The 27,343-nt window shown below is 36.9% G+C and overlaps 1 protein-coding gene across 3 annotated transcripts; it reads right to left on the reverse strand.

Moving 5' to 3' along the window:
- Nucleotides 1-26,986, reverse strand: SNX16 (sorting nexin 16). 3 transcript variants are annotated; one of them, XM_080578994.1, is made up of 8 exons: nt 26,845-26,986; nt 22,253-22,716; nt 18,432-18,518; nt 14,519-14,667; nt 9,516-9,585; nt 5,720-5,856; nt 3,375-3,491; nt 1-3,084 (listed from the first exon to the last, which is right to left on the reverse strand). In XM_080578994.1, exons 2-8 carry the CDS (start codon nt 22,622-22,624, stop codon nt 2,976-2,978), a joined length of 1,041 nt encoding a protein of 346 aa, XP_080435120.1. In that variant the 5' UTR covers nt 22,625-22,716; nt 26,845-26,986; the 3' UTR covers nt 1-2,975. The 3 variants fall into 3 exon arrangements, with proteins under 3 accessions (XP_080435120.1, XP_080435118.1, XP_080435119.1); XM_080578992.1 differs by having other exon boundaries at nt 26,735-26,854; XM_080578993.1 differs by lacking the exon at nt 26,845-26,986 and adding an exon at nt 26,667-26,701.
- Nucleotides 26,987-27,343: the final 357 nt, after the last annotated feature.

The following is a 27,343-nucleotide window of genomic DNA, read 5'->3' on the forward strand; positions in this document are numbered from 1 at the left end:
AAAAATCAAGTTGCAGTTTAATGAAGATTTACAAGGTAGAAACAATTTGGGACAGACATACTCATAGAACACTAGCTTTCCACATCCCTTTCTTCTGCAACCCCTTTATTCTGCAACTATGAATCCCCAGAGCAACAAAGAGATGCTTAACACCAAAAGATGAGGACAGCAGCATACTGGAAAACGGACTGGATAGGCTATTCTGTCTTCCAACTGTCAGGTGCAATTTGGAGAAGTAGTGAATTTGCTTCCTTCCTTAAGCTGGTTCAATGAGAGTATTATACTCACAGTAACGCATGGGAACAGTGGGAAAGGTATGAAGTGGGAGTTTTACAGGGACTCATTCTTGACTGAATACAGTCAGCATTTTTATTAATTTGGGAGTATACAAGTCAAAAGCAGAGAAGTGGTGTGGGCAGGCTGCAAGTGCTGTGGAAGAACAAAAATGCTGCAGGATTATTAAATTTTAGTAACAAAAAATAAAATGCCCAGTTTAAGACAATCACCTTTGGAATGGAACAGTGTTACTGCTTGCAACCCTTGTAATTAGTTCACTCTGCTGCAGTTTCAGCTTGAGCACTCCTTTGCTCCTTGTAAAGACCACAATTCCACTGTTACATTCTAATGAATGAAATGATTGAAAGCTGGCTTCTGTTGTACTAAAATCATGAGGAAATGGGTGGGAAATAGTGCCAGAAGAGGCACTAGAAATAGGACATTATAAAAAATGCCATCAGTACAAGACAGACTTGGAAGCCATCTCCATCAGAACGTTAGAGGCTGCCATGGATTGCACACCTCAAAGAAAGAATTCTGCATTTCCCTTACTGGGATAACCATTCAGTAACCAATAACATAGGCTAAACGATGTGACAGACTACTGAGTAGAATCACATTTTCCACCTCAGGTTAGGGAAACCTTGATTTTTAACTGACCAGAGATGTCTACATATGTGACAATAAATGTTTTGAGACAGCAAAATGTCTTATAAGCTTTAACAGCAGCGCAACAAAATGCACATTGCTTTATCTTCTCATGACTAAACTGTAAGATGTTTATGTTGTTTTATCCTTAGTGACTAGATTTGCGTGTTTACTTGCAGTACTTTAGAACAGCCTAGCATATACGATCCAAGCACCTTTTCAAGATTTTTTGAAACATTTATAGTTGTAAAGCTAACACTAATATACACAGTTCAATTATCATCTCAAATATACAAGTGACATCTGACAAAAGATAACATGAATTTTCAATATGGTGACATAACGTTATTGAGTTCACTCAACGTCTCTGAGGATTCAGGTAGACTATAAAAAAGATTAGTTCCTTTTATATTTTAATCTTCAACAGAAATACAGTAAGTTTTTTGGTGTCTTGTTACAACATTCTCATTCATTTTCACGCAAACAATTTTTGGTACAAACAGAACTCAGACTTAAAGCTGAGTAACTGTACGAAATCATGTGAGGTAAAAAATGTCTCTTTCTAATAATATTTTTATTCTTTTACCAGACAAAGCATCAAACATTTTTTCTACAATGGAAAAGAGAAGACAGGTGTTTTGTCCATAGTTTTATTTCACCAGGAAGGTTCATACAGTTCTGCATAAAGGTCATTGTATGCACAGTCTGATGTACAAAGCTCCCTTTGAAAACTCCAGCACAAAGACACTGCATATTAACAACATTAAACAACGATGTGGGTGGTATGGGAGGGGGGATTAAAACAAAACAGCATTCTTCCTATCGGAAAAGCAGAATAAAACAAGGCACTTTCAGTAAATAAGTGAAGAACAGAAACAATCTGTATCAAATATTCCACAAAGCTGAGCAAGAGCACTGTAACAAAATTCTGCAGTAATGAACAAGTAAAATACAAAAAGGCACTACATAATCCTCTCCCTGCAACTCCCCTTTTCTCAACCAATTAGCCAACTGAACTTGGCACAATGAAGTCTTAATTATAAAGTGCATCTCCTGTCTCAATATGTTTTGAAAAATAGGCTTTAGAACACATGTAGCGATATCCCCACATGTACAATATATTGAAACAAAAACACATTGCAACTAGATTCAATCTAGTACTGAACTGTGCAGAGAAAAATATGGCTTCTTCACAAGTCTTTCATTTATCTCCATATAATCTGGAATATTTTTAAACAAACATGAATGCATTAGCAAGATGATAAGAGGTAGTATTCCAAGTAAAAGGCAAACTCACCGATTTTATTGTTACATGGATATATGGCAAAGGTATCCCAGGTTTTAAAAGCAGCATTATCAAACTAAAAGTATTACAGCATGCTATCTTGGGATGAAAATACACAGTGTTTTGGGGGTCTCATATTAGTTCCTTCAGCAAAAATGACCATTTCTTTTTTTTTTTTTCTTAAAATGTCACACTATAATGTTGTTTCGTAAGTATTTCTCTCTTGGTTAAGTTTTCCTATTGCATTGCATTAAAATTTCCAGAGAAATATTCTTCAACTTTAGAATTTAAAAACAACATATGCTACAATCTTATTAAACGTAAGATGAGTCCATCTTTACTTTAACAATCATTAACGTATGGCTATTAAGAATATGAAAACACAAACACCAAACAGATGAACACATTGAATGTGTCACATCAGTGGCAACGTATGACATGCTAGTTAAATGTGTTTGTTGATTTAAAGTTTATGCCACTCAGCTATGAAAGTCAGCCAAATTGTGTATGTACACTATCTAACTTTTAGCTGATTTTAGCCCTTATTAGACTTTAATATATTAAATATATAAAGGCTAGATAAAAACTGAACTCAAAGCAGCACTGGGTATATTTCTTATGTTAACAATTTGTAAGGATTTATGTAAACATTCAATATGTGCATTCTTGCTCTTTGCTGTAAATTCTTTACAGCTACTATACGCCCCTACCCACAGAGTATGTCCCAAGCACGAAACTTTCCCAGATAACAGCAGATGCTACTGATCTATTCTTCTTCATCAGCAGTATATGCTACTTCAGCAACTTCAATTTCTGGTACAGAATTTTCAGGCAGAGAGCCGCTCCAGCATGCCTCATGGTTCTCTTTATCTGAGCTGCAACAACAGATCAATAAGCTTTGTCAAATGGAAACTAATAGCACTCTCTACAGTCATTTTATGCCTGCAATCCACCAAACATTTACAAAGCTTGTTCAGCTTATCACTTACACTAGATCTAAGACCTAAAATCATCCATCCTGATGGCCTTTATGAAACATGGGATAGCTACAGAGAGGTGCAAAAAAAATGCTAAATTCCTCGGCTGTGCAGAATAAGACCAACCATTTAAAAACATACTTTAAGAAAAATTAAAAACACATTTTAAGTAAAGTAATAGTATTTACCAGCCATTCTCACCCAGGGTACCCTGGTCTGCTTCTACTGCAGAAGACTCCACCTCACCACTGCACTCACTTTCTTCTCCTGACATTTGACGAGTCATTTTTCCTGAAGATAAATCCCTGTAACAAATAAGAACAGAGTACCACCAATCTATTTATAACAAGCATTCATCAGCAAAAAGCTGTTTGTTTCATTTTAAACTTTACAGTTTCTGGGAACCTATCAACCTCACTCCTAACATGACCCATATTCTTTTTATTACTACAGAGGTGCAGGGTTTGCACTGGATAGCTATTTAAACTATTTAAACAAAATTCAATCCTCTTCTTGTATCTCAGTTTGGTAGCTGTACAAAATAATTCAGATCCCGGAGAAGTGACTATGACTTTAGGTATGAAATTAGAAGCATATGATCTACGCCACGTTCATCTTGCTTCAGTGGCAGAAGGAACAAAGCCAAAACACAGAAGACAGACAGACAAGATGATAAAAAGATTTCTTCAACAATTTCACAAGTTTCTCCATTGTAACTTTAGATGCAAGTTTGCCAGAGTAATACAACCTCCTACTAAAGGGACAGGTAATACTTTTTTTCTTAACAGCAACATAAACTGATGGTCCAACTAACCTGACTAGAAATGGAAACTTGGTCATGTAAAATTATATACAAAAAACAAAACCAAAAGAACCCTAGTTTCCAAAATATTTATCTGTATGGAAAACAAACAAATTTAGTGTTGAAATCCATCACTTGAATTGGAAAGTCTTACAAACAATTTCACGTTGAAAATAATTTTACTATATTCACTTTTAAAATACATGTATATATTTGAACAACTATTGTTTCCATACCTTTAACATGATTTTAAAGTAATACTTCAGTATTAATTATCTAATTAATTACTGGTCTATCTTTGGGCCAAACCCAGCACGGTATGTAAAAGCCTGTAAGTCTGATACTTCATCCAGTTTTTCACACACATTTTAGGCACCTGGCCTTTAGAGTGCAAAGGCAGAAGATGCTTAATTGTTGTTGGGCCATCAGATCAAAACATTTCAACAAGGCAAAGGTAATGTTCATTCCTTTTGGGTTCCATTCCTATCAGACAAACTGATTATTGTTTTTTAAACAAAGTCACAGCATTACTTGGTATCTTACTTTTACAGCTAAAAATCACAGGTGTTATTTTCCATCAGCACTTCAGCTACTACTTGACTGATTTTCAATACTGTTAAAGCATCTTGAAAACAGACAGGGTATATCCGTATTAAAATAAAAAAGAACAATGAAACAAAACATCTGTCTTCCAGGAAAACAATAAAGAAGAGAAGCCCTTCTTGTTACTCATGGCTTCTTATTTTAGTTTTAATCATACAAAATTTCTTGCCACAATGTTTTAGCCAAATACAAGTTACTTAGTTTTCATTGGCTATTTCAGCATTTTTGCCAGTACTAAATCATGATTTTCTTGAAAAAGAGGAAAAGCATCTTTTAAACTCTCAGTTACTTGTCTTCAGGAGTAGAGTTACAAACTAAACATAGTTAGTATCAGAAATCTCAGTAAAATACACCAATTCCATTTAAATCCTTTTCCAAATCTAGCCTACTTAAACCATACATTCAAAAATGTAACTTGTTAGTCAACCTGGAAATGCCAGAATTAGCAACCTAAGCAATATTGAAGTACACATACTAAAGCACCCATGGGAATTTAGTCCTTTGCTACGGAAACCCCACAAAGACTGGCTCAGCAGGCCCAGCAGGACACTGAATATTAACTCCCCTGCACCTGCTGCAAAATTTAGCAGACATGCGCCACGAAGCTCTCCTATGAAACGCCACCAATTTTTTTCTTTGGATTGAAACGGACAATCTCCAGTGATATTTAAAAGCTATCTGTGGCAACATTCCAGGCAATTCAGAACTAAGTTAGACATTAAAACAGGCATATAGTCGCTTTATCATGATGTTCTGTCAAAGCTTTGAGTACAGGGGAAATATTGTAACTCAAAGCAATTTTTCCACTGCTCTCACCTCTATCAGGGCACTTCACATATCCAACATTTCAAAAGCAGAATAGAATCTTTACCTTTTCTTTACAAGATTTAAAGGATTAACAAACATAATCCTAGTTACTTTAGAGGGAGAAGACAGGACAACACTTTTGCAGTTATTTGTATTGAACAAAAGCTTTTAGCCAGAGAAAGATTACTGAAAATACTGCCTTGTGTGCAGTTATGTGGGAAAATTGTTTTCAAGAATACATTTAAAGCTGGTGCTTCCGACTATCCAGAGAAAATGCCTTCATGTCAAAAAACTCCTAGAAGTCCTACAATTTCTACATACCTAATTCTTCTTTCAATAGCATCTATATGAAGTTGTTTTTCATTTAACAGTTTCTTCAGTGATTCCACCTCCCTTTGTTTTTCAAGCAGTTCTTTTTGTAGACGGTAATTTGTTTCCTCCAGAGTTTCACAGAAAGCCTAAGAAAGATTTAAGAACATCTTCAATTTTACTTCAGTGGATTGCCTTTGTTGATTTTTCTTTTAGAAATATCAAACTGCAACAGAATTGTAGCTGCTTTTCTTTGTATTGATTACCATAAAGAGCAACATACTTAAAAAAAATAAAAAATTGTCTTTAATAAAACATGACACTTTGCTTTGAGCAATGAATTTATTATACTATATTGCAATACAAATACTTTACTGCATCCTTTGTGTCACAATAAAATAAAAGGTTTTAGAGAAAGAGGTTTCCCTCTTCTGACATGCAGTCCCTAATATTGAACCTTTTGCCTATACAGAACATCAGCTGAAATCACTTACTCCCTTTGTCCTTCATATAAACTTTGGTTTCACATAACTTTGAAGTCAGTTTCCTAGATCTAAGTAACAGAGATGCTAAAAATATTCAGAAAAAGTGAATATTCTTCACTTATACCAGATAAAGATAGAAAGTTACAGTTGGGAACCAAATAGCTGTTGCAAATACGACAATCATAAAAACTCTAAGACCAATATATTTTTTTTTTTAAGAAGCTTAAAGAAATATTAAGAGTACTGTTGACTCAGTCATAGCAGGTATTTTGCGTTACTCTGCTGAGGATGACATGTATATAGCACACCCTGAAGAATTTGACAGTAAGCAGTCTCAAGACTTCACATGAAGAGCTTAACATATAGTGCAATATTCACTGAATGCAGGAAACAATCAAAGTGTTGGCACAGAGCCTGGTGATCTACTACTGGTAAAAGTGAGCCTACCAACAGTCATGTGCAATTCTGATTTAATAATTTACATGTTCTTGCTAAATAAGGAAACCCATTACCGAGGCTCTCTTGGATTAACATTACATGCAACTAAACACTAATTCATAGAATTCACTATATATAAACATTTTATATGATGTTAACTGATTCTCACTTAAAAATGCTGCTACGACTGCATTCCTAAAAGTGCAGTGTTTTTCAACCCAATTAACCATTTCTATTTTTTTTTTGCATTGAGTTTTAATTTCTTTTATTGACAGAGATAGCAAATTTATCTTAGTTGACAAGCATTTAAGACCAATCAGCTTTATCCACATCTTCTAGAGCCAAGAACACATTACACACAATTCAATCTTCACGCAGCATTTTAGGTGAACCCTAGCAATCATTTCCATTAAGCATTACTCCTGTTTCATCCAAGCTAATTAAATGAATTCTAGTGCATGTTGTAAAACTGTTTGGGTTGCTGCTGGCCTAACTGAAAGTTGGCCATCATCTCCTTAAGAATATCATTAAGTTATATAATTTCTACCTTTGTATTACGTACATACAAATTTCCCTATTCACAGAAAAAATAAAAATATTCTATAAAATATTTATAAAAACTAAAAATTTCAGGAGATCAGACTTCAAGCTCTTCAAAAAACTTCTTAGAAGAAAGAATCCATGGGCTACCAGCCTGGAAAGAAGATGAGTCCAGGAGAGCTCATTGATATTCAGTGACTACCCCCTCCAAGCTCGAGACAGGTTCATCCCGACAAGTAGGAAATCAAGCAAAGGTGACAGGAAACATGCATGAATGAGCAAGGAAGTGCACAAGCAGTGGAAACATAGAAAGATGACCCAGAAGGAGCTGCTCTCTGATCCTGCACTGATAAGAATTAGGAAAGTAAAAGCCCAACTGGAACTTAATCTGGATGTAAAAAGAAAGAAGGAAGTACTCTGTACATGTACATATTCAACAAAAAGGAAGACTAGGGAAACTGTGGACCTGCTGCTGAATGGAGTGTGAGAACTGGTGACAGATGGCACTGAACAGGTTGAGGTACCTGATGCCATCTGCTCCTCAGTTTTGACCGGTAATGCTGGTCTTCAGAAATGCAGGCCTCTGTGACCAGAGGAAAAGACAAAGAAGGGCAAGACAGACTTACCCTTGGTAGAAGAGGATCAAGTTACGGAGCACAAACCGGACATACATAAATCCATGGGGCCTGACAGTTTGCACCCGTGAGTGTTGAGGGAACTAGCTGATTTTTAGCTTAGTGTCCAACAGGACCCCAGAGACCAGGATTCAAAGATCATCATCAAAAGATAATTAAGGGACTGGAATATCCTTCACATGAGGAGAGGCTGAGAGAGCTGATATTCTTCAGTCTGGAAAGAGAAGGCTCAAGGTGATCTTATCAATATGTATAAATACCTGACAGGAGGGAATGAAGAAGAGCGAGCGACACTGCTCAGCAGAGCCCACTGACAGGAGGCAATGGGCACAAATTTAAAAAAAAAGGAGATTCAATCTGAACACAAGAAAACACTTTTTAAAAACAAACAAACAAAAAAAACCTCTCCCATTGTGAAAGTGATCAAAAACTGGAGCAGGTTACCCAGAGAAGTCATGAAGTCATTGCCTGTGGAGATGCTCAAAACCTGACTGGACATTGGTCCTGGGCAACCTGCAGCAGCTGACCCTGTTGAAGCAGGGTGTTTGGACTAGGTGATCTCCTAGAGGTCCCTTCCAACCCCAACCACTCTGTAACAAGATGTACTAACCCCAGAGACTAGAATTTCGTGACAGCTACGTCTGATAAATTCTTAGAAATGGTTAATGGACAGCAGTTAACTACAGCAGCACAACTATTTTAATAGTTTGTCTAAATTTGTATGGTGAAAGAATATCCCTGACACTTCACCACAGTATGCATGACTAAAGTTTCTAGAGAAGGTACATTAATTATCTTAATTATCTGAACAAGTAATTCCTGTAATTTTAATCTTAGCTATTTAATGGTAAGTTGCTTAAAATGAAAAGTAACCGTGTAGAAAATCAAACAGGAGTCCAATACACAAAATACACCAAATCCTTCAGACATACATACCAATGGAACAAAAGCCAAAGCACTCCCACTTGCACACAAAACAACAAAATGCAAAATATAAATTTAATTGCAGGAGCTTTACTTAACATTCATAATTCTGCAGTATTAACAATGTACAAGCAATTCCGAAGCATTTTTATTTTATCAAGTAAGAAAACTAAGATGACCAGTTCTAGACACACTTCATATAGCTAAGCATGCCAGTGAAACATACTTCTAACAAAACAGACTGCAGCATACAGTATTTATTAGTTGTCCACTGTGCTCACATGCATGTTGTAAGCCTGCTGCCTTACAAACTACCTGACACTTACTTGCCACCACTCAGTTATCTGCAAGAATACTATTTTCAGTGGTAACAATCACTCCCTTCATTACATCTCACAGAAAGAATATTTTACAGCAAGGCTTGAAGTTTATGGTGTACACATTGTGACAATGTGTTGAGTAAGCCTTAAAAAAACACCTCTATTTATATTCAGAACAGGACTACTTCTACCACTAGTAGTTGCCTTTAAACAAACAAACAAATTTCATACACTATTCATAAGGGCAAAAAGGAAGCGACTGTATCTTGGGACAGGGATCAGGTATAGCAGTCAAAGATCATCAGTGTGCACCAACTATCAGCAGACTCTTGTCAGTTTTAGAAATACATACATTTGCAAATGTTTGTGAAAGGGTGGAAATGTCCCATTTGCAACATCCCAGCATATTTTACAATGTTTCAACAGCTACTGCTTTCTACTGCCTATCATATTACATAGCACTTACCCTGCTCTCTTCTAGACTATCAAAAGGACCTGGAGGATCATCCAGACAAAGAAATTCTCTCACTGCAAGGCTTTAACAGATAAAATAGAGTGAATTACTTAAAGTACAAAAAAGCAACAATACTTACAGATGGTGATACAAGGTCATATTACTTTAAGGATGCAAACATACAACCTTGTATTACTCTCAAGTATTCAAAATAATGTCAATAAACTAGCAAGTCTCACTGATATGTGTTAACTAGGGACAGTTTTTAAAATATAACCTAAGAAGTTGCACAAGTACACTGAAAAGTTTTCAAACAAAAGGTAGTATTCAATTTAGGACAGTTTTTTCAAATCTTCACAGACTGTATCTTCAGAATACTACAATTAATTACCAAGTAATCTATTAGCAATTCTGTGCTTGCACTCACTACTTACAAATCCCTAAATCATTTCTTATTGCAATGAATGCCAAAAAAAAAAAAAAAGAGGATCCAAACTAATTCCCTGTCTCTTCCTCCTAAGTCGAAAGGTGAAGGCAAGAGGAAGAAGTTTTCTGCCCTGCTCTCATTCTCTACAATTGAGGCAAATGCGAAGTACAAACACAAGAAAGAAAACTTCTATCTAGCTACCAATCTGATCGAACAGCTTCAGATTCAGCAAGGAGAATGGAAAGTGACACTTCTCAGCTAACATTGGTTATGACATCACTTTCAGTTTTACAATGACTCTGAAGAGTATTGATCTAAAATGCATCCTGTACTGAACCTTTATTTTGTTGCTGGATTTGTGTAAGCCTGTTTCAACTTCTTTTTACAGATCTGAAGATGCAGGGGTTTATTCAGCCAACGGCTGGTGAGAATTTTTGTCTTCATATCCACTTTCACCCACGTAGCCCTTACACCAACATGAAAAATTCCTCCTATAGTAACGATCCATTCCTTTCTCCACTTAAACTATGTGAAAAGTTTCATTTTTTTTTTCTTTTTTTTTTTTTTTGAAAGTCCTCTCCACTGGCTTACATAAATCATTCCATGACTTGTGCAAGCCACAGCCTAAACTTTCTTCCACATAAATTAATAAAATTCTACTAATAAAACTAACATTATCTCTCCAACTAGCTCAGAAAGTGATCGATGGTAAAAGTCGATAAAACTGTTAAATTATTAGAAAAATAATCCCAAACCAACTGAAAAGTTATTCAGCCATATGAAGCACATTTTCAAGGAAGTTTTTTTTTTCCATCCAGATAGTTTCATCAGCTTGTTTGAAGTGACCCTTCTCTACCATGGTGCTCAAACCCATTTTTTTAATGGTTGAATTGCTCTTTTCATAAAGATGAAAGTTGTGCTGAATGAACTCACATGTGCCTAATGCAGAAGAATTCATTATATGGAAACACTTCTGCTCATCATTCCTCTCCAGTATCTTCATGCTTGACTCATACAGCTCAGTTCAAACATTTTAAAATATTTAATTTCTACATGTCATTAGTAATTTTATTTTGAAGTGTAATATCAGAATGACAGAACATACAGTAATGTTTATGCATGAAAAAGCAAATATGCAGAAGATAAATGTGCAAAAATATTCAATCTACAATCTACTTCTGAAAAGCCATACCCATTTTTTGTTCTCCCTACAGCTGCTGGCAGAACATTGTCTTTTTATATTGCTTTGGAAACTTCTTGAAAGCTGTAGATTCACTGTACGTCAAGAAACTGAAAGCCACAGGTCACTGCAACATAAGACTACTAAAAACATTTTTTTTCTTTTTTTACTAACATATCCATCTGATGGCATAAATATTCACTTGCAGCCTAGCTTTACTCTGAGAGCCCGCTTTCCCCTCCATGTGTTATACCTCTTCCTTTCATTTAGCAAAAAGAAGAAAATTCTGTCTCTAGAGTGACAGTTCACAGAAACCTTCCACATCACATAACAGAGACTGCTGTACGTGGCTTCCTTTCCTTTATGCCGCTAAGCCAGCTGACATCCTTCTCAATGAAGGCAGCAACGCCAGCGCACACCCGTACTGAAAAGGGCAGGAAGGCGCAGGAAGGACAGTGCTGCACGAGAGATCTGTGACAAGACTCAGCAGCCACGTTTTCCCTTTCAAACTGCTTCTTGTACAGGGTGGGGGCAGAGGAGAGCCATGTCATTTATAAAGCCTGATGATACTTTTGTTTAGCAGGTTAAACTTCTTTCTGACACTTTGTGGAATTTTCTTGAACACATTAAACTCTGTATGCGAATTTCAATTTGATCTTCCACTGAATTCTCAATATAAGGCAAAAGATAAGAAATCTGCAGAATGCAGACTCTAAATTTACTCCTCTGCATGCCAAGCTAATATTTTATCTTTAAGCCGCTCGGTATATCTATTTTAAATAGAAATAGATTCACAAAATGACTTCTTTATCTGGAGTGCAGATTTTCCTCACAGTCAATACACCTCAATGATAATACAGTGCATAAAGAGAAACGAAAGAGACTTTTCTTCAAAGAGAAAAGGTCCTTCGCTTTTGGTATGACCTAAATAGTTTGATGTATTTGCAAAATCAGAGAAGGGTGAGATTTTAAAAAGAGGAAGCAGGGTCAGATTCTCACCACTGCTCATGTAAGGTGTAAATAATAATTGAACAGTAACTATTACTCTCTGGTAAGTGGATAAGAAATGAGACAGATCAAATTTATCTAATTTTAATCATATCATGAGGAATCCAGATTTTCCACTGATACAAACATTATATCCTGTCAGGGTATCTTATGTTTCAGAGTTTATATTCTTCATACAGAGCCTTACACAGCCAAGAGCCAGGCTTTCTTCAAAGCCATGTTACAGTTAACTACCTGCTCATTAATCAAAGTAAAAACAGATTCCACAAACATTTAAATTCCCTTCTGCATCTGATGAGTAAGTTGCCTTCACAACATTTTTTTATAATTATTACAGACGATTTTATCCAGCATAGACCACCATCAAGATATAAACGAGCTACCTCAAATACCTAGCTAGCTGCAACAACATGAAGCTCAGCACAAACCCTTCAGAACTATTCAAGAAGACTAAAAGTCCATCCAGCTCACTGGTTTACCACACAGCAGCGTAACATAACTGACATTTACAGAATTCCTTTTCTTGGCACAGCTATTACTGTGCAACTTAAAAACCAGGAAGTTCTTAACCTTCACAGCCATATATTTGATCCAGATGATCATGTTTAACAGCTACTGACAGAGAAACACAGACGTTGATGTTTGTTTTGAATTGAACCCATTTATGTTTTGAACCAGTTTCTGTTTGAATCCATTTATGTTTCCTGTCTCAAACATCTCACAACAAACCTTCACCCGGTAGCATGACTTATTGAGAGATGACTATGAATCATCCGAAAAATTAGCATCGTTTACTCAGCCTTCTCTATCCCCTTGATGATTTCACGTGCCTTGCTTAGCCAAGCCTTTCCCAAGATGACAGACTAAGTAGAGCTGAACTTTTCTGTGGATGTTTTTCTGTAGTTTTCTCAGTATTTCTAGCAGACCCTCTTTTGAAACTGAATACTGTGTTTTACTACTGTACTATGTGGAAGTGCAATTCAGATTCCCACAGCAATAAAGTATATTTTTGTTTACTTTCAAGTTCCTCTTCATCAATTTTTATTTATCCTTTTGACTATTTCTGGATACAGAATTGATTGAGAAAGCTATTTATATCAGTGCAAATGGTTCACTTCTATGTTGTAAAATCCAATTGAGTTTATGATTCTGTATGTATATGCTTACTGCCATTTTGCACTTGTAACATGTTATTTCATCTGTTAGTCATTCAGTGCCTAACAATCCTTCCACAATACTTCATGATCTCTTTGCTCACTTCCAGATATTCTGAACATTGGTGTCTAGAACTGTGATCCAGGATTCCATATGTAATATCCGTAAATTTCCAAAAACCTTTTTTCCTTACCTTTCAACTATTTTATGTGATTTCTCTCCTAACTACTTGTAAGATAGATTTTCCTCTTCAAAAGATATTACTTTTCCATATATTATTTGTTAATCTGCTTACAATATATATTTTTTTTAAATCGCAAGCAGTACCACAAGCGAAACTTACTTACTGATCTATAGTTCCCAGACTTGACACTCACATTGCTTATGAAAAGTGCCAAACGTAGTAACAGCCATTCTTCCAAAAACCTAAAATAGATGTGGGCAGTAGATACTCTCATACAACAGCCTAGCTATTTTATGTTTTAGTTTACCTAAAATTAAGGGAACGCTATTTACTCTACACAGTTTTTTACTCCTCATGTTTTAATGAAATTTCAGTTAAAGGCAGTTCCTCAGACTGATTCCTCAAAGAATGGTTTTGATACAGTAACCTCAGAACTTAAAATCTGAAAACCTTCTCCAACATCAGAAATACCTGCTCTGCCTCTAGCAACTTACTTACTAAATTCCTCTTTTGGCCTATATTAATATGATTTTACATTTCATTTGCCAAAATTATATTCTTCTCATCCTCCAGCTTTGGGAGAATCTTCCAGCTGGTATGAAAAATAACATTGTTCAAAGAGACCTCTGCACTTTGTTGCTTAAACACATTATGATTTTTAGACTCTTCTTACATCTTTTTTTTTTTTGTTTTGTCATTTACATTTACTCATGTAAAGCAATCCGTAAAGGTATTTCTATTACTATAATGTAATATAAATTAAAAAACTTTAATGCACATTTTAAGAATTTATTGCATAACAGTGTAGGTACTTAGCACTGTGCAAGCCTAACACTTAATCTCAGTATAGTTTTCAGTTAACTATGTGCAACTCCTGTTTTTTGCTTAGATTAAAATGTGATTAAATTAATAGGAAACCAAATAATTAATATTATGAACAACATCAATGTTAACAAAAATCCATTACTTTGTAGCTCAAAGATACATTGTTAGAATCTAGTAGCCTATATGACGGGTTGGAACACAAAAAACCAAATGCATAGGAAAATTTAATCACATACCAGTTAGCAATATCTTTGTGAGCTACTAGGTTCTGGAGGAATGCTTGTAGTCCCAACTGTCGATCTTCCAAGAAGTCAGGATTATAATTATCCTTGAACCAGCGCTTTGGTGGAAGGGCCAATCGAAAGCCTGGAAACATATCTTTTAACTAAAATAGAAATCAAAGATGAATGAAAATAAAAAGTCTATATGAAATACTGAATCTGATAAAGGCATTGACTTTATTGAGAATCACAGGTTCCTTCTGTCTTCTGTTAAGTTCAAGCACTAGGTAAGTTCCACAACAGTAAATAAATTTAAATTATATACAGTATAAGTTTTGGGCACAGTTCTGTCACTTTACCTTAGGCAATCAAATGACCTCTCAAATTTAGTCTATAAAAAACAGGACTGAAAAGCTTTGCTTTGTTATGTAATGTCTTTGAGTCAGTAAATGTAAGAAAACTACGTAAGTAAAAAGTAGCAAATGAGTAAGCATTTCAGTGGTGCTTCTTCTATTGTATGCAGGGATAGCAAATACTACATAAATGAAATATATAAAGCTCACTACAGACCTGTAACTCTGCAACTCATCTTTTCTTGAGGACTTTAAGAATGAAAGATGACATATGCATGGGATCCTTCTAGTAAAGAGTAGCTCATTGTACATGGAGAATATTAAAGTTTCAATATGCATGGATGTGGCATAATCCTTAGTACTGAGACACGCAAAAGTATATTTTTGGCTTACTTTATTTTTAATGATCTTTACTAAAATGGCAGAAATATCTAGAGTTTTTCTGTGAATTCAAAATTGAAATATGCGAGTGAGTGGAAGATGAAATTTATATAACGATTGAGCCATCCAAGCCTGCCTGTTACCTATTTTTCTAATATGCATGAAAACCAAAAAACATTAAAACTTTAAAAGAAAATTTCTAGATGCCCTTTCTTAGAAGGCATGCTTCAGACACAAACCTCAAGCAGGATTTAGAATCAACAGAAAAAGCAAACAGCTTTTTACAAAAATAGCTTTCCCTCAATTGCCTCAAGAACAGTTTAACTGTTTTGTGAAGACGGGATCAAAGAAATTTCCGCCAGAGATACTGGCATATAAAGCAAATTCATTCATATGTATCTTCCAGTGATAGGAATTCCACAAACTGTCTTGAAAACAGTTTAGTGTTCCATGTTTGCAGAGCTCCAAAATAATTCTTCACTCGGTATCTTGATTCTTGCATGGAAAAATTTTAGCTTTCTGACAATAAGCTTTATTTTTGTATTTTTTAATTACTTTTTATAGACTCTTGGAAGAGGTACCGGGTGGTTCAGTTAAAAAGAGATACTGTATTCCAGCTAGAATCTCCCTACAGCTTAACAGAATAACCACAAGTGGGTCACAGATGCTTACAGAAGTACTATCTCATAGCATGCAAAGGATGCTTTTTTAAAAATCACATAATTGCATATTTAATTTGTAGCCCACAATAACTACTAGTTTCTTATTTATAGAATGGCTTATTCCCAAAGCCTCGGTTCTTATTTGTACATTTAAATCTTCCCACTTTCCTGTTTGCTTACTGAATTTTATCTTCGTATTAGACTCTTCTTGATATTTTTAAGTTTATCTTTGGTCATTCAACGTTCCTTCATCTCTACCAATATAATACGACACACGTAAGTATCCTTCGTGATCCATAAGCCCTCTTAGTTAACGAAATACTGAACAGAACCAAACTCAGAAAAGATTACAAAAGGAGTTCCTGTGTTATCTTAGTTGTACAGATGACCACTGCCGGGAGAGCTTTTCAAGCAGATGGATTTCTGCTTTAATGACTTCATTTGTCTGGTTACGTAGATCACACCATTTATTTCTGAGGAAAGAGTATGCCTACACACAGATTACTCCTGTGAACAAACATGGTATGAGAAAGCTAGCAGCTATCAGCATACCGATTTTCAATGGCAAGTCCTGAGGCGTTCTTTCTTGAACACTACTTGGATGCATAAGGAAAAACCATGGGGTCAAACAAGTTATGCTGGGTGTGGCTTCTTGCTTGGATCCAGCATCTTTTCTAGACATCTCTCCCCTACATTGTCATGTGATAGCTCATGCGTGTCACATGAGGCAGTGTCTCAAGGAAAATTAGCTAACTTCGTTGTTCTTAAGATGGGTCATTTCATTTTTCGTTCAGTAGCTCTCCAGGCACATTGATAGCCTTGACAAAGCTTCTCTTCCCACTGTTTTTGGGAGAGAACAGCACTTCCCATATACTTCTTCGATCCACTACATGTTCTTAAGAGATAAAACTTACACATCTAGCCAAATTTTAGCCTTTGCCCCTAACACGTCAAGTTCTGTCATGTTCAACATACTACCCGATTTTGTTATTACAGCTAGAGACAGAGTATTTCAGTCTTCGTTGTATCATTTGCTTTCTGCAGTTTGTTCTCAAGTATTGGCTTTTTATTTTCCTGCCTTCTTCCCTTACTTCTGTTTCTAATGATTTATAGAAGTTTACCTATTGCTCTTGGCTTCCTGTGACAGCTTATCTTGCACCTCAGCATTTCTGCCTTAGTCTTTACAAGTTTGTACTACACTTCTTGTACCGATCTGTATGTGTACGTTTTTTTTTTTTGATCTTGTTGACGTATTCAAGTCTTAACCTTCTGCTGCAGTTATTTATTTTGTTCCTAAAAGGAGAGTTCATGGTTTTCAGCTCTTTCGCTCCCATTCAGTTTTATTTTATTAGCTGCTCTGTACTAAAAATATTTCAGAAACTAGTGGAAGTTATGTCCAAAACACTTTCCAGGGTCCTACTGCTATCTGTTTTGCTCATTTATTTCTCACAGAGGTCAGGACAAATAAAGAATGATATTACTAAATTCACTAGCTGCTTCTATTAGTTAGCCAAGTTGCATTCATTTTACCTACACACATCCAAGTTCTTTTCAACTTTTCCTCATTTTAGTCACTGCTGAAGTTTAACTCTCAGTTCAGTTTGGACATCTGAATACACATACGTCTTATATGTGTCAGGCATATACTTTACCTGGCCCTCCTGAAAAGCCCTTCCCCCTCAGTTAATACTTCAAATCAGGATTCTCATAGCAATCAGTTATTCAATTCTGCTGTCATTTAATGCCAAGCTTCTAATATAATTTCAGGGAAAAAATAATTTGCCACCAACCTCAAGAAAGATGGTAGTTATTTGTTTCTTCTGCTTTTTTGCTCTATATAAATGATAGTAACTGAGATTACTAAACTTTATTTACCAATTCAAAGACTTTTTGCTTTTTATATAATTTCTTTTTACCTTTTTGAATATTGTAAAAAAATTAATGTTGCTCACCCAGAACTTTTTAGTAGGAGTCTGTATCTTCAGCTTTAAAGATCTGATATAGTATTTCACAATTAACGTCCAAGACACTAAAACCAACTGAAAACTGACCAACATAATTAGAACTTTCAGTATTCATTAAACTTCAGTTTTATCAGCCTGTGCCCCTAGAAAACACAGTTTGTTGCACTGATGAAGAATAAATAATTATTGGATCATTCCTGCAAAAGTATACAAGCTCCTAGTTCTTTTTCCACACAGGGGATGCAACTAGTGAATGTTATTTCTAATCCATCCAATAAAGGAAATTAAATATAAAGTATGAAGTACACTAACAGACGGAGATGAAAAAAATATCTTCTTTACGCTAAATGTATGTTTATGTGTGTCATATATGTTTGTATGTCTATTCACATATGTAGTCTTCGCAAAAATGAGATACTGTTTGTCTTTCATTAAGGCAGTATATGTTATGTGCAGTGAAGAAGCAAGGAAAGAAAATAAGTGACAAAAAAAAGTAAGACAATGAAAACAAAATATGAAATAAGAGTAAAGTAAGTCAGATGAGAATTTACCAATGTGTAGTTCTCACCTTGTCATTAAGCCTGGAGAAGTCGGTGTACCGTCTGAAAACCACCCAGCTTTCCTCTGGACTTCTTTTTACTAGTATTTTGTACACCTGTGTGGAAAAACAGGACTATCAGAAAAACATGCAGAACTTTAAAATGCATTGGCTATAAGGCTGAAATTACCCTTTACTTCTTAATGAAAAAGAACTCTCAGAAAAAAAATGATCAGTATAAACATTATGAATGAATTTCAGATTTATAAAAGGACTTTCCATAATCCCCTAATATCTTTAACTACTTTCTGTCTGAAAGAAATGGTTTGTGAAACTGCATCTGGATTTCTTCTCCAGAAAGAAGAAAGCTATCAGCTTTCTTCTATAGTCTCAGCTATCAAAGAGGTAAGTGACCTACTTTAACTATTGCTGAATTATCGTTTTACTTCATAATCCTTAAAGCCAATCTGCCTTTAAGATGACTGTAATAATCACTTACTGAGTGTTGTATTATTTGAAAAGGTCTCACCTGACTTGACTCACAAGCAAAAGTGACGCAGGATAAAAATAAGATGCTGCTTTGGTCCATTTATCGTGAACATTACTCTGCCTAGAAAGACAGGAACTATGACCACTTCCTGTGTTAGCAGTGTCAGAATTATGATACTAGCACTGTAGAACTAAAGTAATGGAACCTTAGAAACAGATTTAGCAAAACAGCAGCACAGCAGTTAACACTGTTTAAAAGCCAATGGATAATAACAAAAGACCCTTTAGAAGGGCGATCTACAAATCAAACAGATTAATAATTAAACGCAATGAATCTAACAAACACAACTTTATCCAGAAAATATTAAACCATGTCTAGGAAAAAGAATTCTCATGTCACAACCTTACTTTTTCCAACATAAGGAAAATGACTTTGCACTTGCTCTGGATTAGCTTTTCCAGAAGGTGTTCTCTAATTAAAACTGATAAAATACAAGGAAGAAAGAGGTATTTCTTGGAATTGTAATGATAGACATTTCACTTAATTACTTTTTAAACACTTTCTAATCTGTTTCATAAAATCTTTCATTTTTTTCCACAGCAGGTTAACTAATAAATATATTTTTCTTGTTGCAGTCCCAACATACAGCCACACAGCTACCCAGCTTCTGTACACCAGACACTTAACCATTTTCAACATTTCTTCTTTAAAATCTTGTAACTGCTTGCAGTTTAATACATTACACAGGCTACACATAACTACAGTGAAAAAGAAAAGCATTCCTTGAGCAAATACTTCTCTTATCTACTTTTTAAACACAGAACTCTACTTTCAAGCAGCAGCATATGCAGACGTCATGGACTATGGTAGAGGCACTATTGCAGTCATGAGCAAAAGGTTATTAGCTTTTCAATTTATTCTGTAAGAGATGCCTCCAAAGATAGCATGAAAACGTAACTCTTTTTTCTTGCATTTTCTGTGCTTGCCCAAATGTTTTAGCTTTCCTGTCGTAGCAAGAGTATAAACACTTTTATGTTACAAAAATTACACGAAGCGTAACTGCTAAATAAAATTGTGAAGACTTATTGCTAGTACACAGGAAAACACAGAACAAGCGGCTTTGCAGTAGTTTTTCTGATTTACAGGATGTTCAACTAAAAGTTCTGCAAATACATTGTTTATAAATGCACACAAAAAAACAAGCAAACAAAACCCCACCAAACAGCTAGTCTGGCCCTCGCTTTGAGCAGCTAAATAAATATTAGACAATGTAAAAAAATTCTTTTCAAGTTATGTGTACATAATTGTAATAAAGAGCACAATCAGCTCGTGATTACTGACTAAGAAAATACAGTTAACCTGAATCAAACATTTCTGGTTTTCTTGCCAAAAAAAGGCTTCCTTTCAAGATTTGTAATTAATAAACAAACAGGACTAGGCTATTACAAAACCAATTGTCAGTTCCTTCACACAATTTTTTGGGTAAAACTACAATGTCAACAGAGTGAAGTAATTTCAGTTAATCCTTAATCACCTTATTCCACAAGGACAAGATATTCAATGAAAACATGCAGTATTCAGTAACAACTTTTTAGCTGATTCAGCATCTCATCGCTTTTTACTTAAACCACCTAGAAATGATAACTGAACAATTCAGGGTTGTTAACAAATTTGAGATTATCTGCTTACAGGCAGTGATGTTTTTTAACCTAGGATTTTCCTCCCCATGTTTCAGCAGCTATGCACTCCAACATACACTAACATTTAACTTTTTACATTTGCTCATCACCCAGCTGGAGCAATTCAGATTCACAGTTTTGAGAAGTATGACATTAACAAACAGTTAAAAAACAAACAAAAATTTCAACAACAGAAAGCCCTTTAGCAAATGAGTCTCCTCTCTAACTTCTACTGGTGGTTTCAATTTAATTTCCACTGCCTTCCATCTCATTGATTTTTGCATTATGGAAGCAACCAAAATTTCTAGCACTAATGACTTACTAGTTTTAATGCACAATAGCACGCTTATTTTCAGCATGCAACTGAAAACATAAACAGTTAATTACATGCTTTCAGAAACAAAAAAAAGCAACAGAAGTGAATTAAGAAAGAACAAAAATGCACCCAAGCAGTTTAACCATGAAGAATGCTTCATTTGTTCTGTAACCTGGACTTCTAAATTTAGTGACAACTTTGACTCCTTAATTTCAGTGCGGCTGAAGCACATCCTACGTGCACAGTTGATTAAGCCTTGGCATATTTTCAGATTAAACTGTGTCATCTTAACAATACTACTCATTGTCTTATTTTTGAATGTATTGTTTAAAAAGGAATCTTCTCATCTATATGTCACAAAAATTTGGCTCTTATGCTACCATGCATGAAGATGTTAGAAATTGAAAACCTTATGGCAAGTCCATCATTATCATGTAATTAAAAAGCAAAGTTATTTAATTCTTTGCAAGAAGAACTTGATGATTTTACTAGTATTTGAAAAATCAAGTTATTAGCTTCCACACATACCTATCTAAAAGAAAACAGGAAAAAAAATGTTTGTCTGCTATTTCCTCCTTTCTACCTATTTGTGACAAACATTAATTAATTACGTTCCTTCAGAAGAGCAAACAACTTCCATCAGTCCCACAAGCATTGCCTAATAATCTCTTAGAAATGTTTCAACCAGTCCCACAAAAACGAGTGCACAAAGGCTTTAATATATTTATGGCTTGTCAAAAATCTGAATTGCCAGCTACTGAACATTTTCAGAAAAATCAATACAAATCAGTTTAGCTGGTGTTCTGTCATAAGATACTCCATGTGATATCTCACTCTGATGTATTCAGAACTACATCTACAGAAGATTTCCAGTAATTAGAAACTAAACCTAACGATGCAAGAAGCTGTGAACGTTTGTACTTTAATGCAATTGTTGTATGTTACTAGTAACTGTAAAAGGTAAATAATACCAGGTTGTTTTATCATTAATTTCAAATACAAGACTACATTTTGAGATGTTTAATGATCCAGAACTTCTAGAAGTTCAATTTCACAAGAAATGGCAACTTTGCAAGATTTCTGACTTTTTGAGCAGGTATACTTGACACCTGAAGTACAATGAAACACTTCCATTCCACATACACAGTTACATGAAAGACTGTTTCTGAGGCTGTTTTTTCCACCTGCATAGTGGGAGAGATATTTTCCTGATATTTTCCTGTCAGGCTGCAGAACTCTGAAACAAGACTAGTGTTTGTGCAGTGCTCCAACATCCCCGCAAGATTAATTAGTGAAAAAGAATGCAAAGCACGTTCAGTGATTATCTTGTCATTACAGAATGAACTATACCATCCCAAAAACTTACAGTGAATTTTGCCCTTTCCTCCATCACCTCATAGCCCAATATAGTAGGCGTGGACGGTCGATCCTCCCAGCTCCTGGAATCTGTATTCTGCTCTATTTCTTCTACGGGCTGAGTACAGTATTCTATGGATGTATCCATACCTGTAAATTTAGTCCTAACAAGTGGACTACTACACACAGATGACGCAGAACCAATCTGGTCAGGCACGCTCATCTTTTTAAAACTACCAACGGCAGAGTCCTCTAGCTGTCCTTTTGAGGAGCTGGAACTTGTTGAGATGCTCCCAAAAGAAGAACGTCTTTGGTTTCTGTTTGTGAAGCTGGATGATGAGCTTCCAATAGGAATAGGAACAGGAACGTATGGTGTTGCCATCCTTCGTGGAAAAAACACTCAGTTTCAGGTCCAAGAGTTTAAGGTTTGTTCAGTATATATGCCATGCTTTCTCTTCTTTTCAAAAACAGCACCTGCAGTGAAGGTCAGAAAAAAAAAAAAGCTTTATTTATTTATTAAATGAAAGAAACACTAAGATACTGCTTTAGAAGAATTTGTATCCATACTGGGATAGTAAATAGCAATATTGATTGGTAAACATTTTCACAAAGAATTTTGCTTCATATAAAATACTGCTTTCAAATTATCTCTACAGTTCCAGAGATAGCTCTTCAGGAGTTCTCTGCTTTTCACAACTATTAAAATAAAAATGATGGAAAGTGAGATTATGAAAGAGAAATACTTTTTCCTTTATGAGATAAGTAAAAAATTTTCTTGAAAAGGTAAGCAACTTTTAGGCATAACCTAAAAAGTTCATGGAGGTTTAGTGGCTGTTTAGTACAAAGAGCAGAAAAGCCCTTCTCAGGATTGTTTCTGTACAATGTCCATGAGCCATACATGCAGGCAATATTATGCATGACATGAGCAACAAGAAAACAGTAAACAACATGGGTGAGAAAACATATTTGCATATCCTATATATATGTATATATTCACTGAAGTATGATGCATCTGTTTTCAAAGCAAAATATTTTTTTTCAAAACAACTTTTGCATATAATGGTGCAGATATCTGTAACAACTGGGCACGCTTTCTGTAGCTTGAACTACGGCAATTAAGTTTTACACGCATGTACATCAAAAGCAGTGTTGTACTAGTAACTAGTTTTCCATTTCAGGAGATTAAAGTGGAAAAAAAAGTTCAAGCAAAGACGATGAATCAAAGATTTGATATTGTTCTACAAGAAAATCATTTCAAGCTAAAATTAATCTTTTGTGTACACGTATGTATGTTTCTATAAAAAAAATAGAACAACAGGCTCAACCTGCCAAAAAAGCACCATCATCTCATACCAAAAGGAGTGTTCTTACAAGATGCAAATGAGATGCTATCTCTTTGGATTAATGGGATTTGAGTCACCACCCATTTCACCCACAAGTACACCAATCAACCATGAAGCTGCAGGCGGCTGTGAAATGGGAAACTGTCAGCCTGATTCATACCATATATACAATCAATCATCTACTGAAGCAAAAACCAAATGAGTTTTTTAATTGCCAGGGTGAAGTTTTCATTCTCTTCTTTTAAATAAATATTAGAGAACATCAATAAGTAAATAAATACAAAATGAACCAGTATCGAAAATAAAGGCTGAAAAATGCTCCTGAAAGAACTCATTCGGGGAAAACAAACCAACAACCAAACTTCCTGAGCCCTTCAGGAACATAGGTGAAGGCTTCACATGCTCTCTGTGTGTGAAAACTCAGGGAAGATGACCTAAAGAAGCTGTTTCAAACTGGCAGCAGCTCTGCAAAAGTAACTGCTTCACCGTGGAGTGAGGCTGGACAACCAGCTGCATCTGAGAAAACAGAAACACCAGTGTCATAAAACACTCCTGGTTTACTTTGCTGGTCAGGTGCAGGATTTGGACTATCCAGCAGCTTCTATTGCAGCACAGTCCTGTGCTTGGCTGCGTGACTTAACTCCACAGATCAGATGGCTGACGTGCTTCAGCATCGCGCAGCTGGAAAGACGCAAGTCACACCTGTCTTGAATATGACATTCTCCACTAGCAAGACTATGATCTAAATCCCTTTTGTCCACCTGGATCTCAGTAAGCAAATCTGCCTTCTGCCTCAAATCAACTTTGCTTTGATTTTTAAGACAGGCAGAAACATCAAGATGTGATGTTTTCTCAGGCAGATTTCTCTAGCACTACAGTAGCCCATATAAAATACTGAACAACACAACACCTGGCTCCAGTAAATGTTACCAGCATGAGGAACTGAAAGCATCCCTTTAAAGAATGCCCTACCCAGTGATGTTCCTGGGACGTGTGGGATTAAATCCCCATAAACAGAAGAATACAGCTGAGTATAAGGTTTACAACAAATCAAAGGACTTGTAAATAAATAAATTAGTATTTAGTATTAGTATTATCTCCTGCTGATTTATGAGTCTAAACAAACACATTACGAATCAAAACAAAGGAAAATAAGCCCACACCTCAGGGAACCTGTAATATTCACCCAGGAGTTCTCAGAACTTGGTGAAGGAAAAAAGCCTGTGCTTTTCAGCACTTTGTCTTTTTGTCACTGTTGTTAAAAAAGACATTTTCATGTTACAATGGCTTCTGGACAGTGCCTTTTCTAGAAGAACTCCCTTCTTTAAAGTGAAATGCCAGTCAAGAACTTACTACCTTGAACTTACTAACACCCTGAAATGCACGCACACGTTACTGAAAGGATTAACATGAAAGGATCTGTAGTGCAAAGCACCTGGTATTAAGAATCCTACATCCATGCTACACAAGCTTCAGCAACTTTTATTTCAGACTAGCTATAATTTGGTACCATTGACATTGAATGTTTGTTTGTAGCTGGACTGCGTTAGGTCTGCTCCCAGAGTGCATTTTTGGTTTTATTTTCTTCTGTACGCTTTAAGACCATCCCAAATTGTAAGCCAGTTCATACTAAAGGGTGACGATCCCAACATTTGCTTGTGAAAGTCATTCTTTGCTCAAGCTCACAGTATACACACCCATAGTTAAATAAAAGGAGCTGATACTATCAGTATCTCACCCATGTTCCTATAACTCTGAAGAGTAACAGAAGAGTATTCTTTGAGCAATGGAAGCATCCGGTCAAGTGAGCTAACGGCATGCCATGTCATTTAATACGATACATGTTTTTCAAGGAAACAGAAAACATAGAAGGATATTAAATCAGAACTTACCATACTTATATGCATATGCAAATTCATCTTAAACTGTAAAAGTATAAAACACTCCAAATATCTAAAATATTTGTTATGAATTGCAACAGGGTGTAAAATCACATTAATATACACTTCATAAAGGTTAAACCTGTGAAAATGGCACAATGCTCAAAAGAAGGTGACAACTTCAGGTCGTAAGTTCTTCTATGTATATAGAGGCTTACTGCCAATTCACGTCACAGAAGAAACAGAAAGCAATTTAATGAGATACTTTAGGACAAGTCACAGTGCTCCTTGCTCACATCATTGCAACAAGGAATGAAGATTTAGGTGGGCACTATTCAAGCTTCACAGCAGCCTGGGCTCACATCGCTGGGTTAAACCAGAGGAACGATCGCGCCCCACCAACTTTCCAAACAAACAGATCACTCGTGACACCTATAATATAAACCAGCTGCCGCGCTCTCTTTCTTGTCTAAGTACTTAACTACCTTACTCGTTAATAAGAAATTTGCTCCCTGTTCAGAACCCGTGCTTGGTTCAGTCTGATCCCCAACTGCAAATTAAGAATGAAATAAAAAGGTGACAACATTTGCTGGACTTGACTGCTAAGTGTGAAACAGGATAGGACGGAGTCCCAGGAGCCCTGCCGTCACATGCCACAGGACGGCCTGACAGCAACGTACCCTGCTGGGTGTTTACAGCGCTCGCCTCCCTTTTTGTAGGTGAGGCGAGAAGGCTACGACAAAACCACTTAAAAGGCTTTGCCTCCAATTTGAAGCTGTTGCAATTCCAACCCCTTTTAAAAGCTAATGGCTTTTAGGCTCAGGGAGAAACACGTAGGCCATCCAATTCAAGGATAACAGATCATAAAACAGAACAAGCCTTATTTAAGGCTTGTAATGGGATTTAGAAGAGTTTCGGCTACGCGATACCACTCGGTTACAGTCAGCAGGTCTCTGCCTGGGCGACCAAGCCCGGGTGACCCCTGTTTTTCGGATTTAAGCACTACGGCACACTGGTTCCTTAAGAACTACAGCAAAAAATTAAAGAAACTTCTTGCTGTGTTCGCTTTTACAACTCCAAAACAGAACCAACCAACCACCCCACGACGACTCGGTGCCGGCTCGGCTCACCTACGGCCCCCACCTCCCCCCTCACAACCCCTCACGGGGACCCAGGCCGCCCCCCCCCGCCCCAAACTAACCGCCGCGGGCCCCCAACCGCCTCAGCGCCGCCGTACCCCCGCTGCCGGCCGCCCCCCGCCCCGCTCACCCGCTCGCCTCCCGCCGCCGCCGCCCCGCTCGGCTCGGCCCGGCCCGGCCCCGCCCCGCCCCGCCCCGCCCCGCCCCGGGTGCCGGGGAGGCGGGCTCGCGGCTCGGTACCTGAGCTTAGGAGGAGGAAGGAGCGGGGCGGCGCGCGGACTACAAGTCCCATCATGCCCCGCAAAGGTAGCGCCGGGCGGCTCACGGCGGCGGCTTGCCGCGCGGCATTTCGGGAGCTGTAGGCGGCGCGTGGCGTGGTGGGGATTGTAGTTCCAGAGGGAAGGGGCGGAACGTGGGGGGTCCTGCGGGCCTTGTGCGCGGCCGTCACCGCAGCGCTGCCCCGAGGGTGGGCAGGGGGCTGCGGGACCCCGGCAGAGCGAGCCTGGCCCTGGGCCTGGCGGAGGGACGAGGCGGGCTGCGAGTCCCTGCTGCGCAACCCCTGTGCTCTGCAAGTGGCGTGGTTTTACCGTCATGTCGCTTTAACGTCATATAACTTTAACGCCGTGGCGCGCCACAGCGCTGCAGATCACTGCTATGTCGCGATAGATTTTGGCGTGACTGCTTAACAGCTGTGGTAGTGGCGTTCCACGTTAAATTTCACGGATAAAGGCGACGAGTG

This window comes from Anser brachyrhynchus (assembly GCF_964034855.1).
Source record: "Anser brachyrhynchus genome assembly, chromosome: 2".
NCBI classification, from domain to species: domain Eukaryota; kingdom Metazoa; phylum Chordata; class Aves; order Anseriformes; family Anatidae; genus Anser; species Anser brachyrhynchus.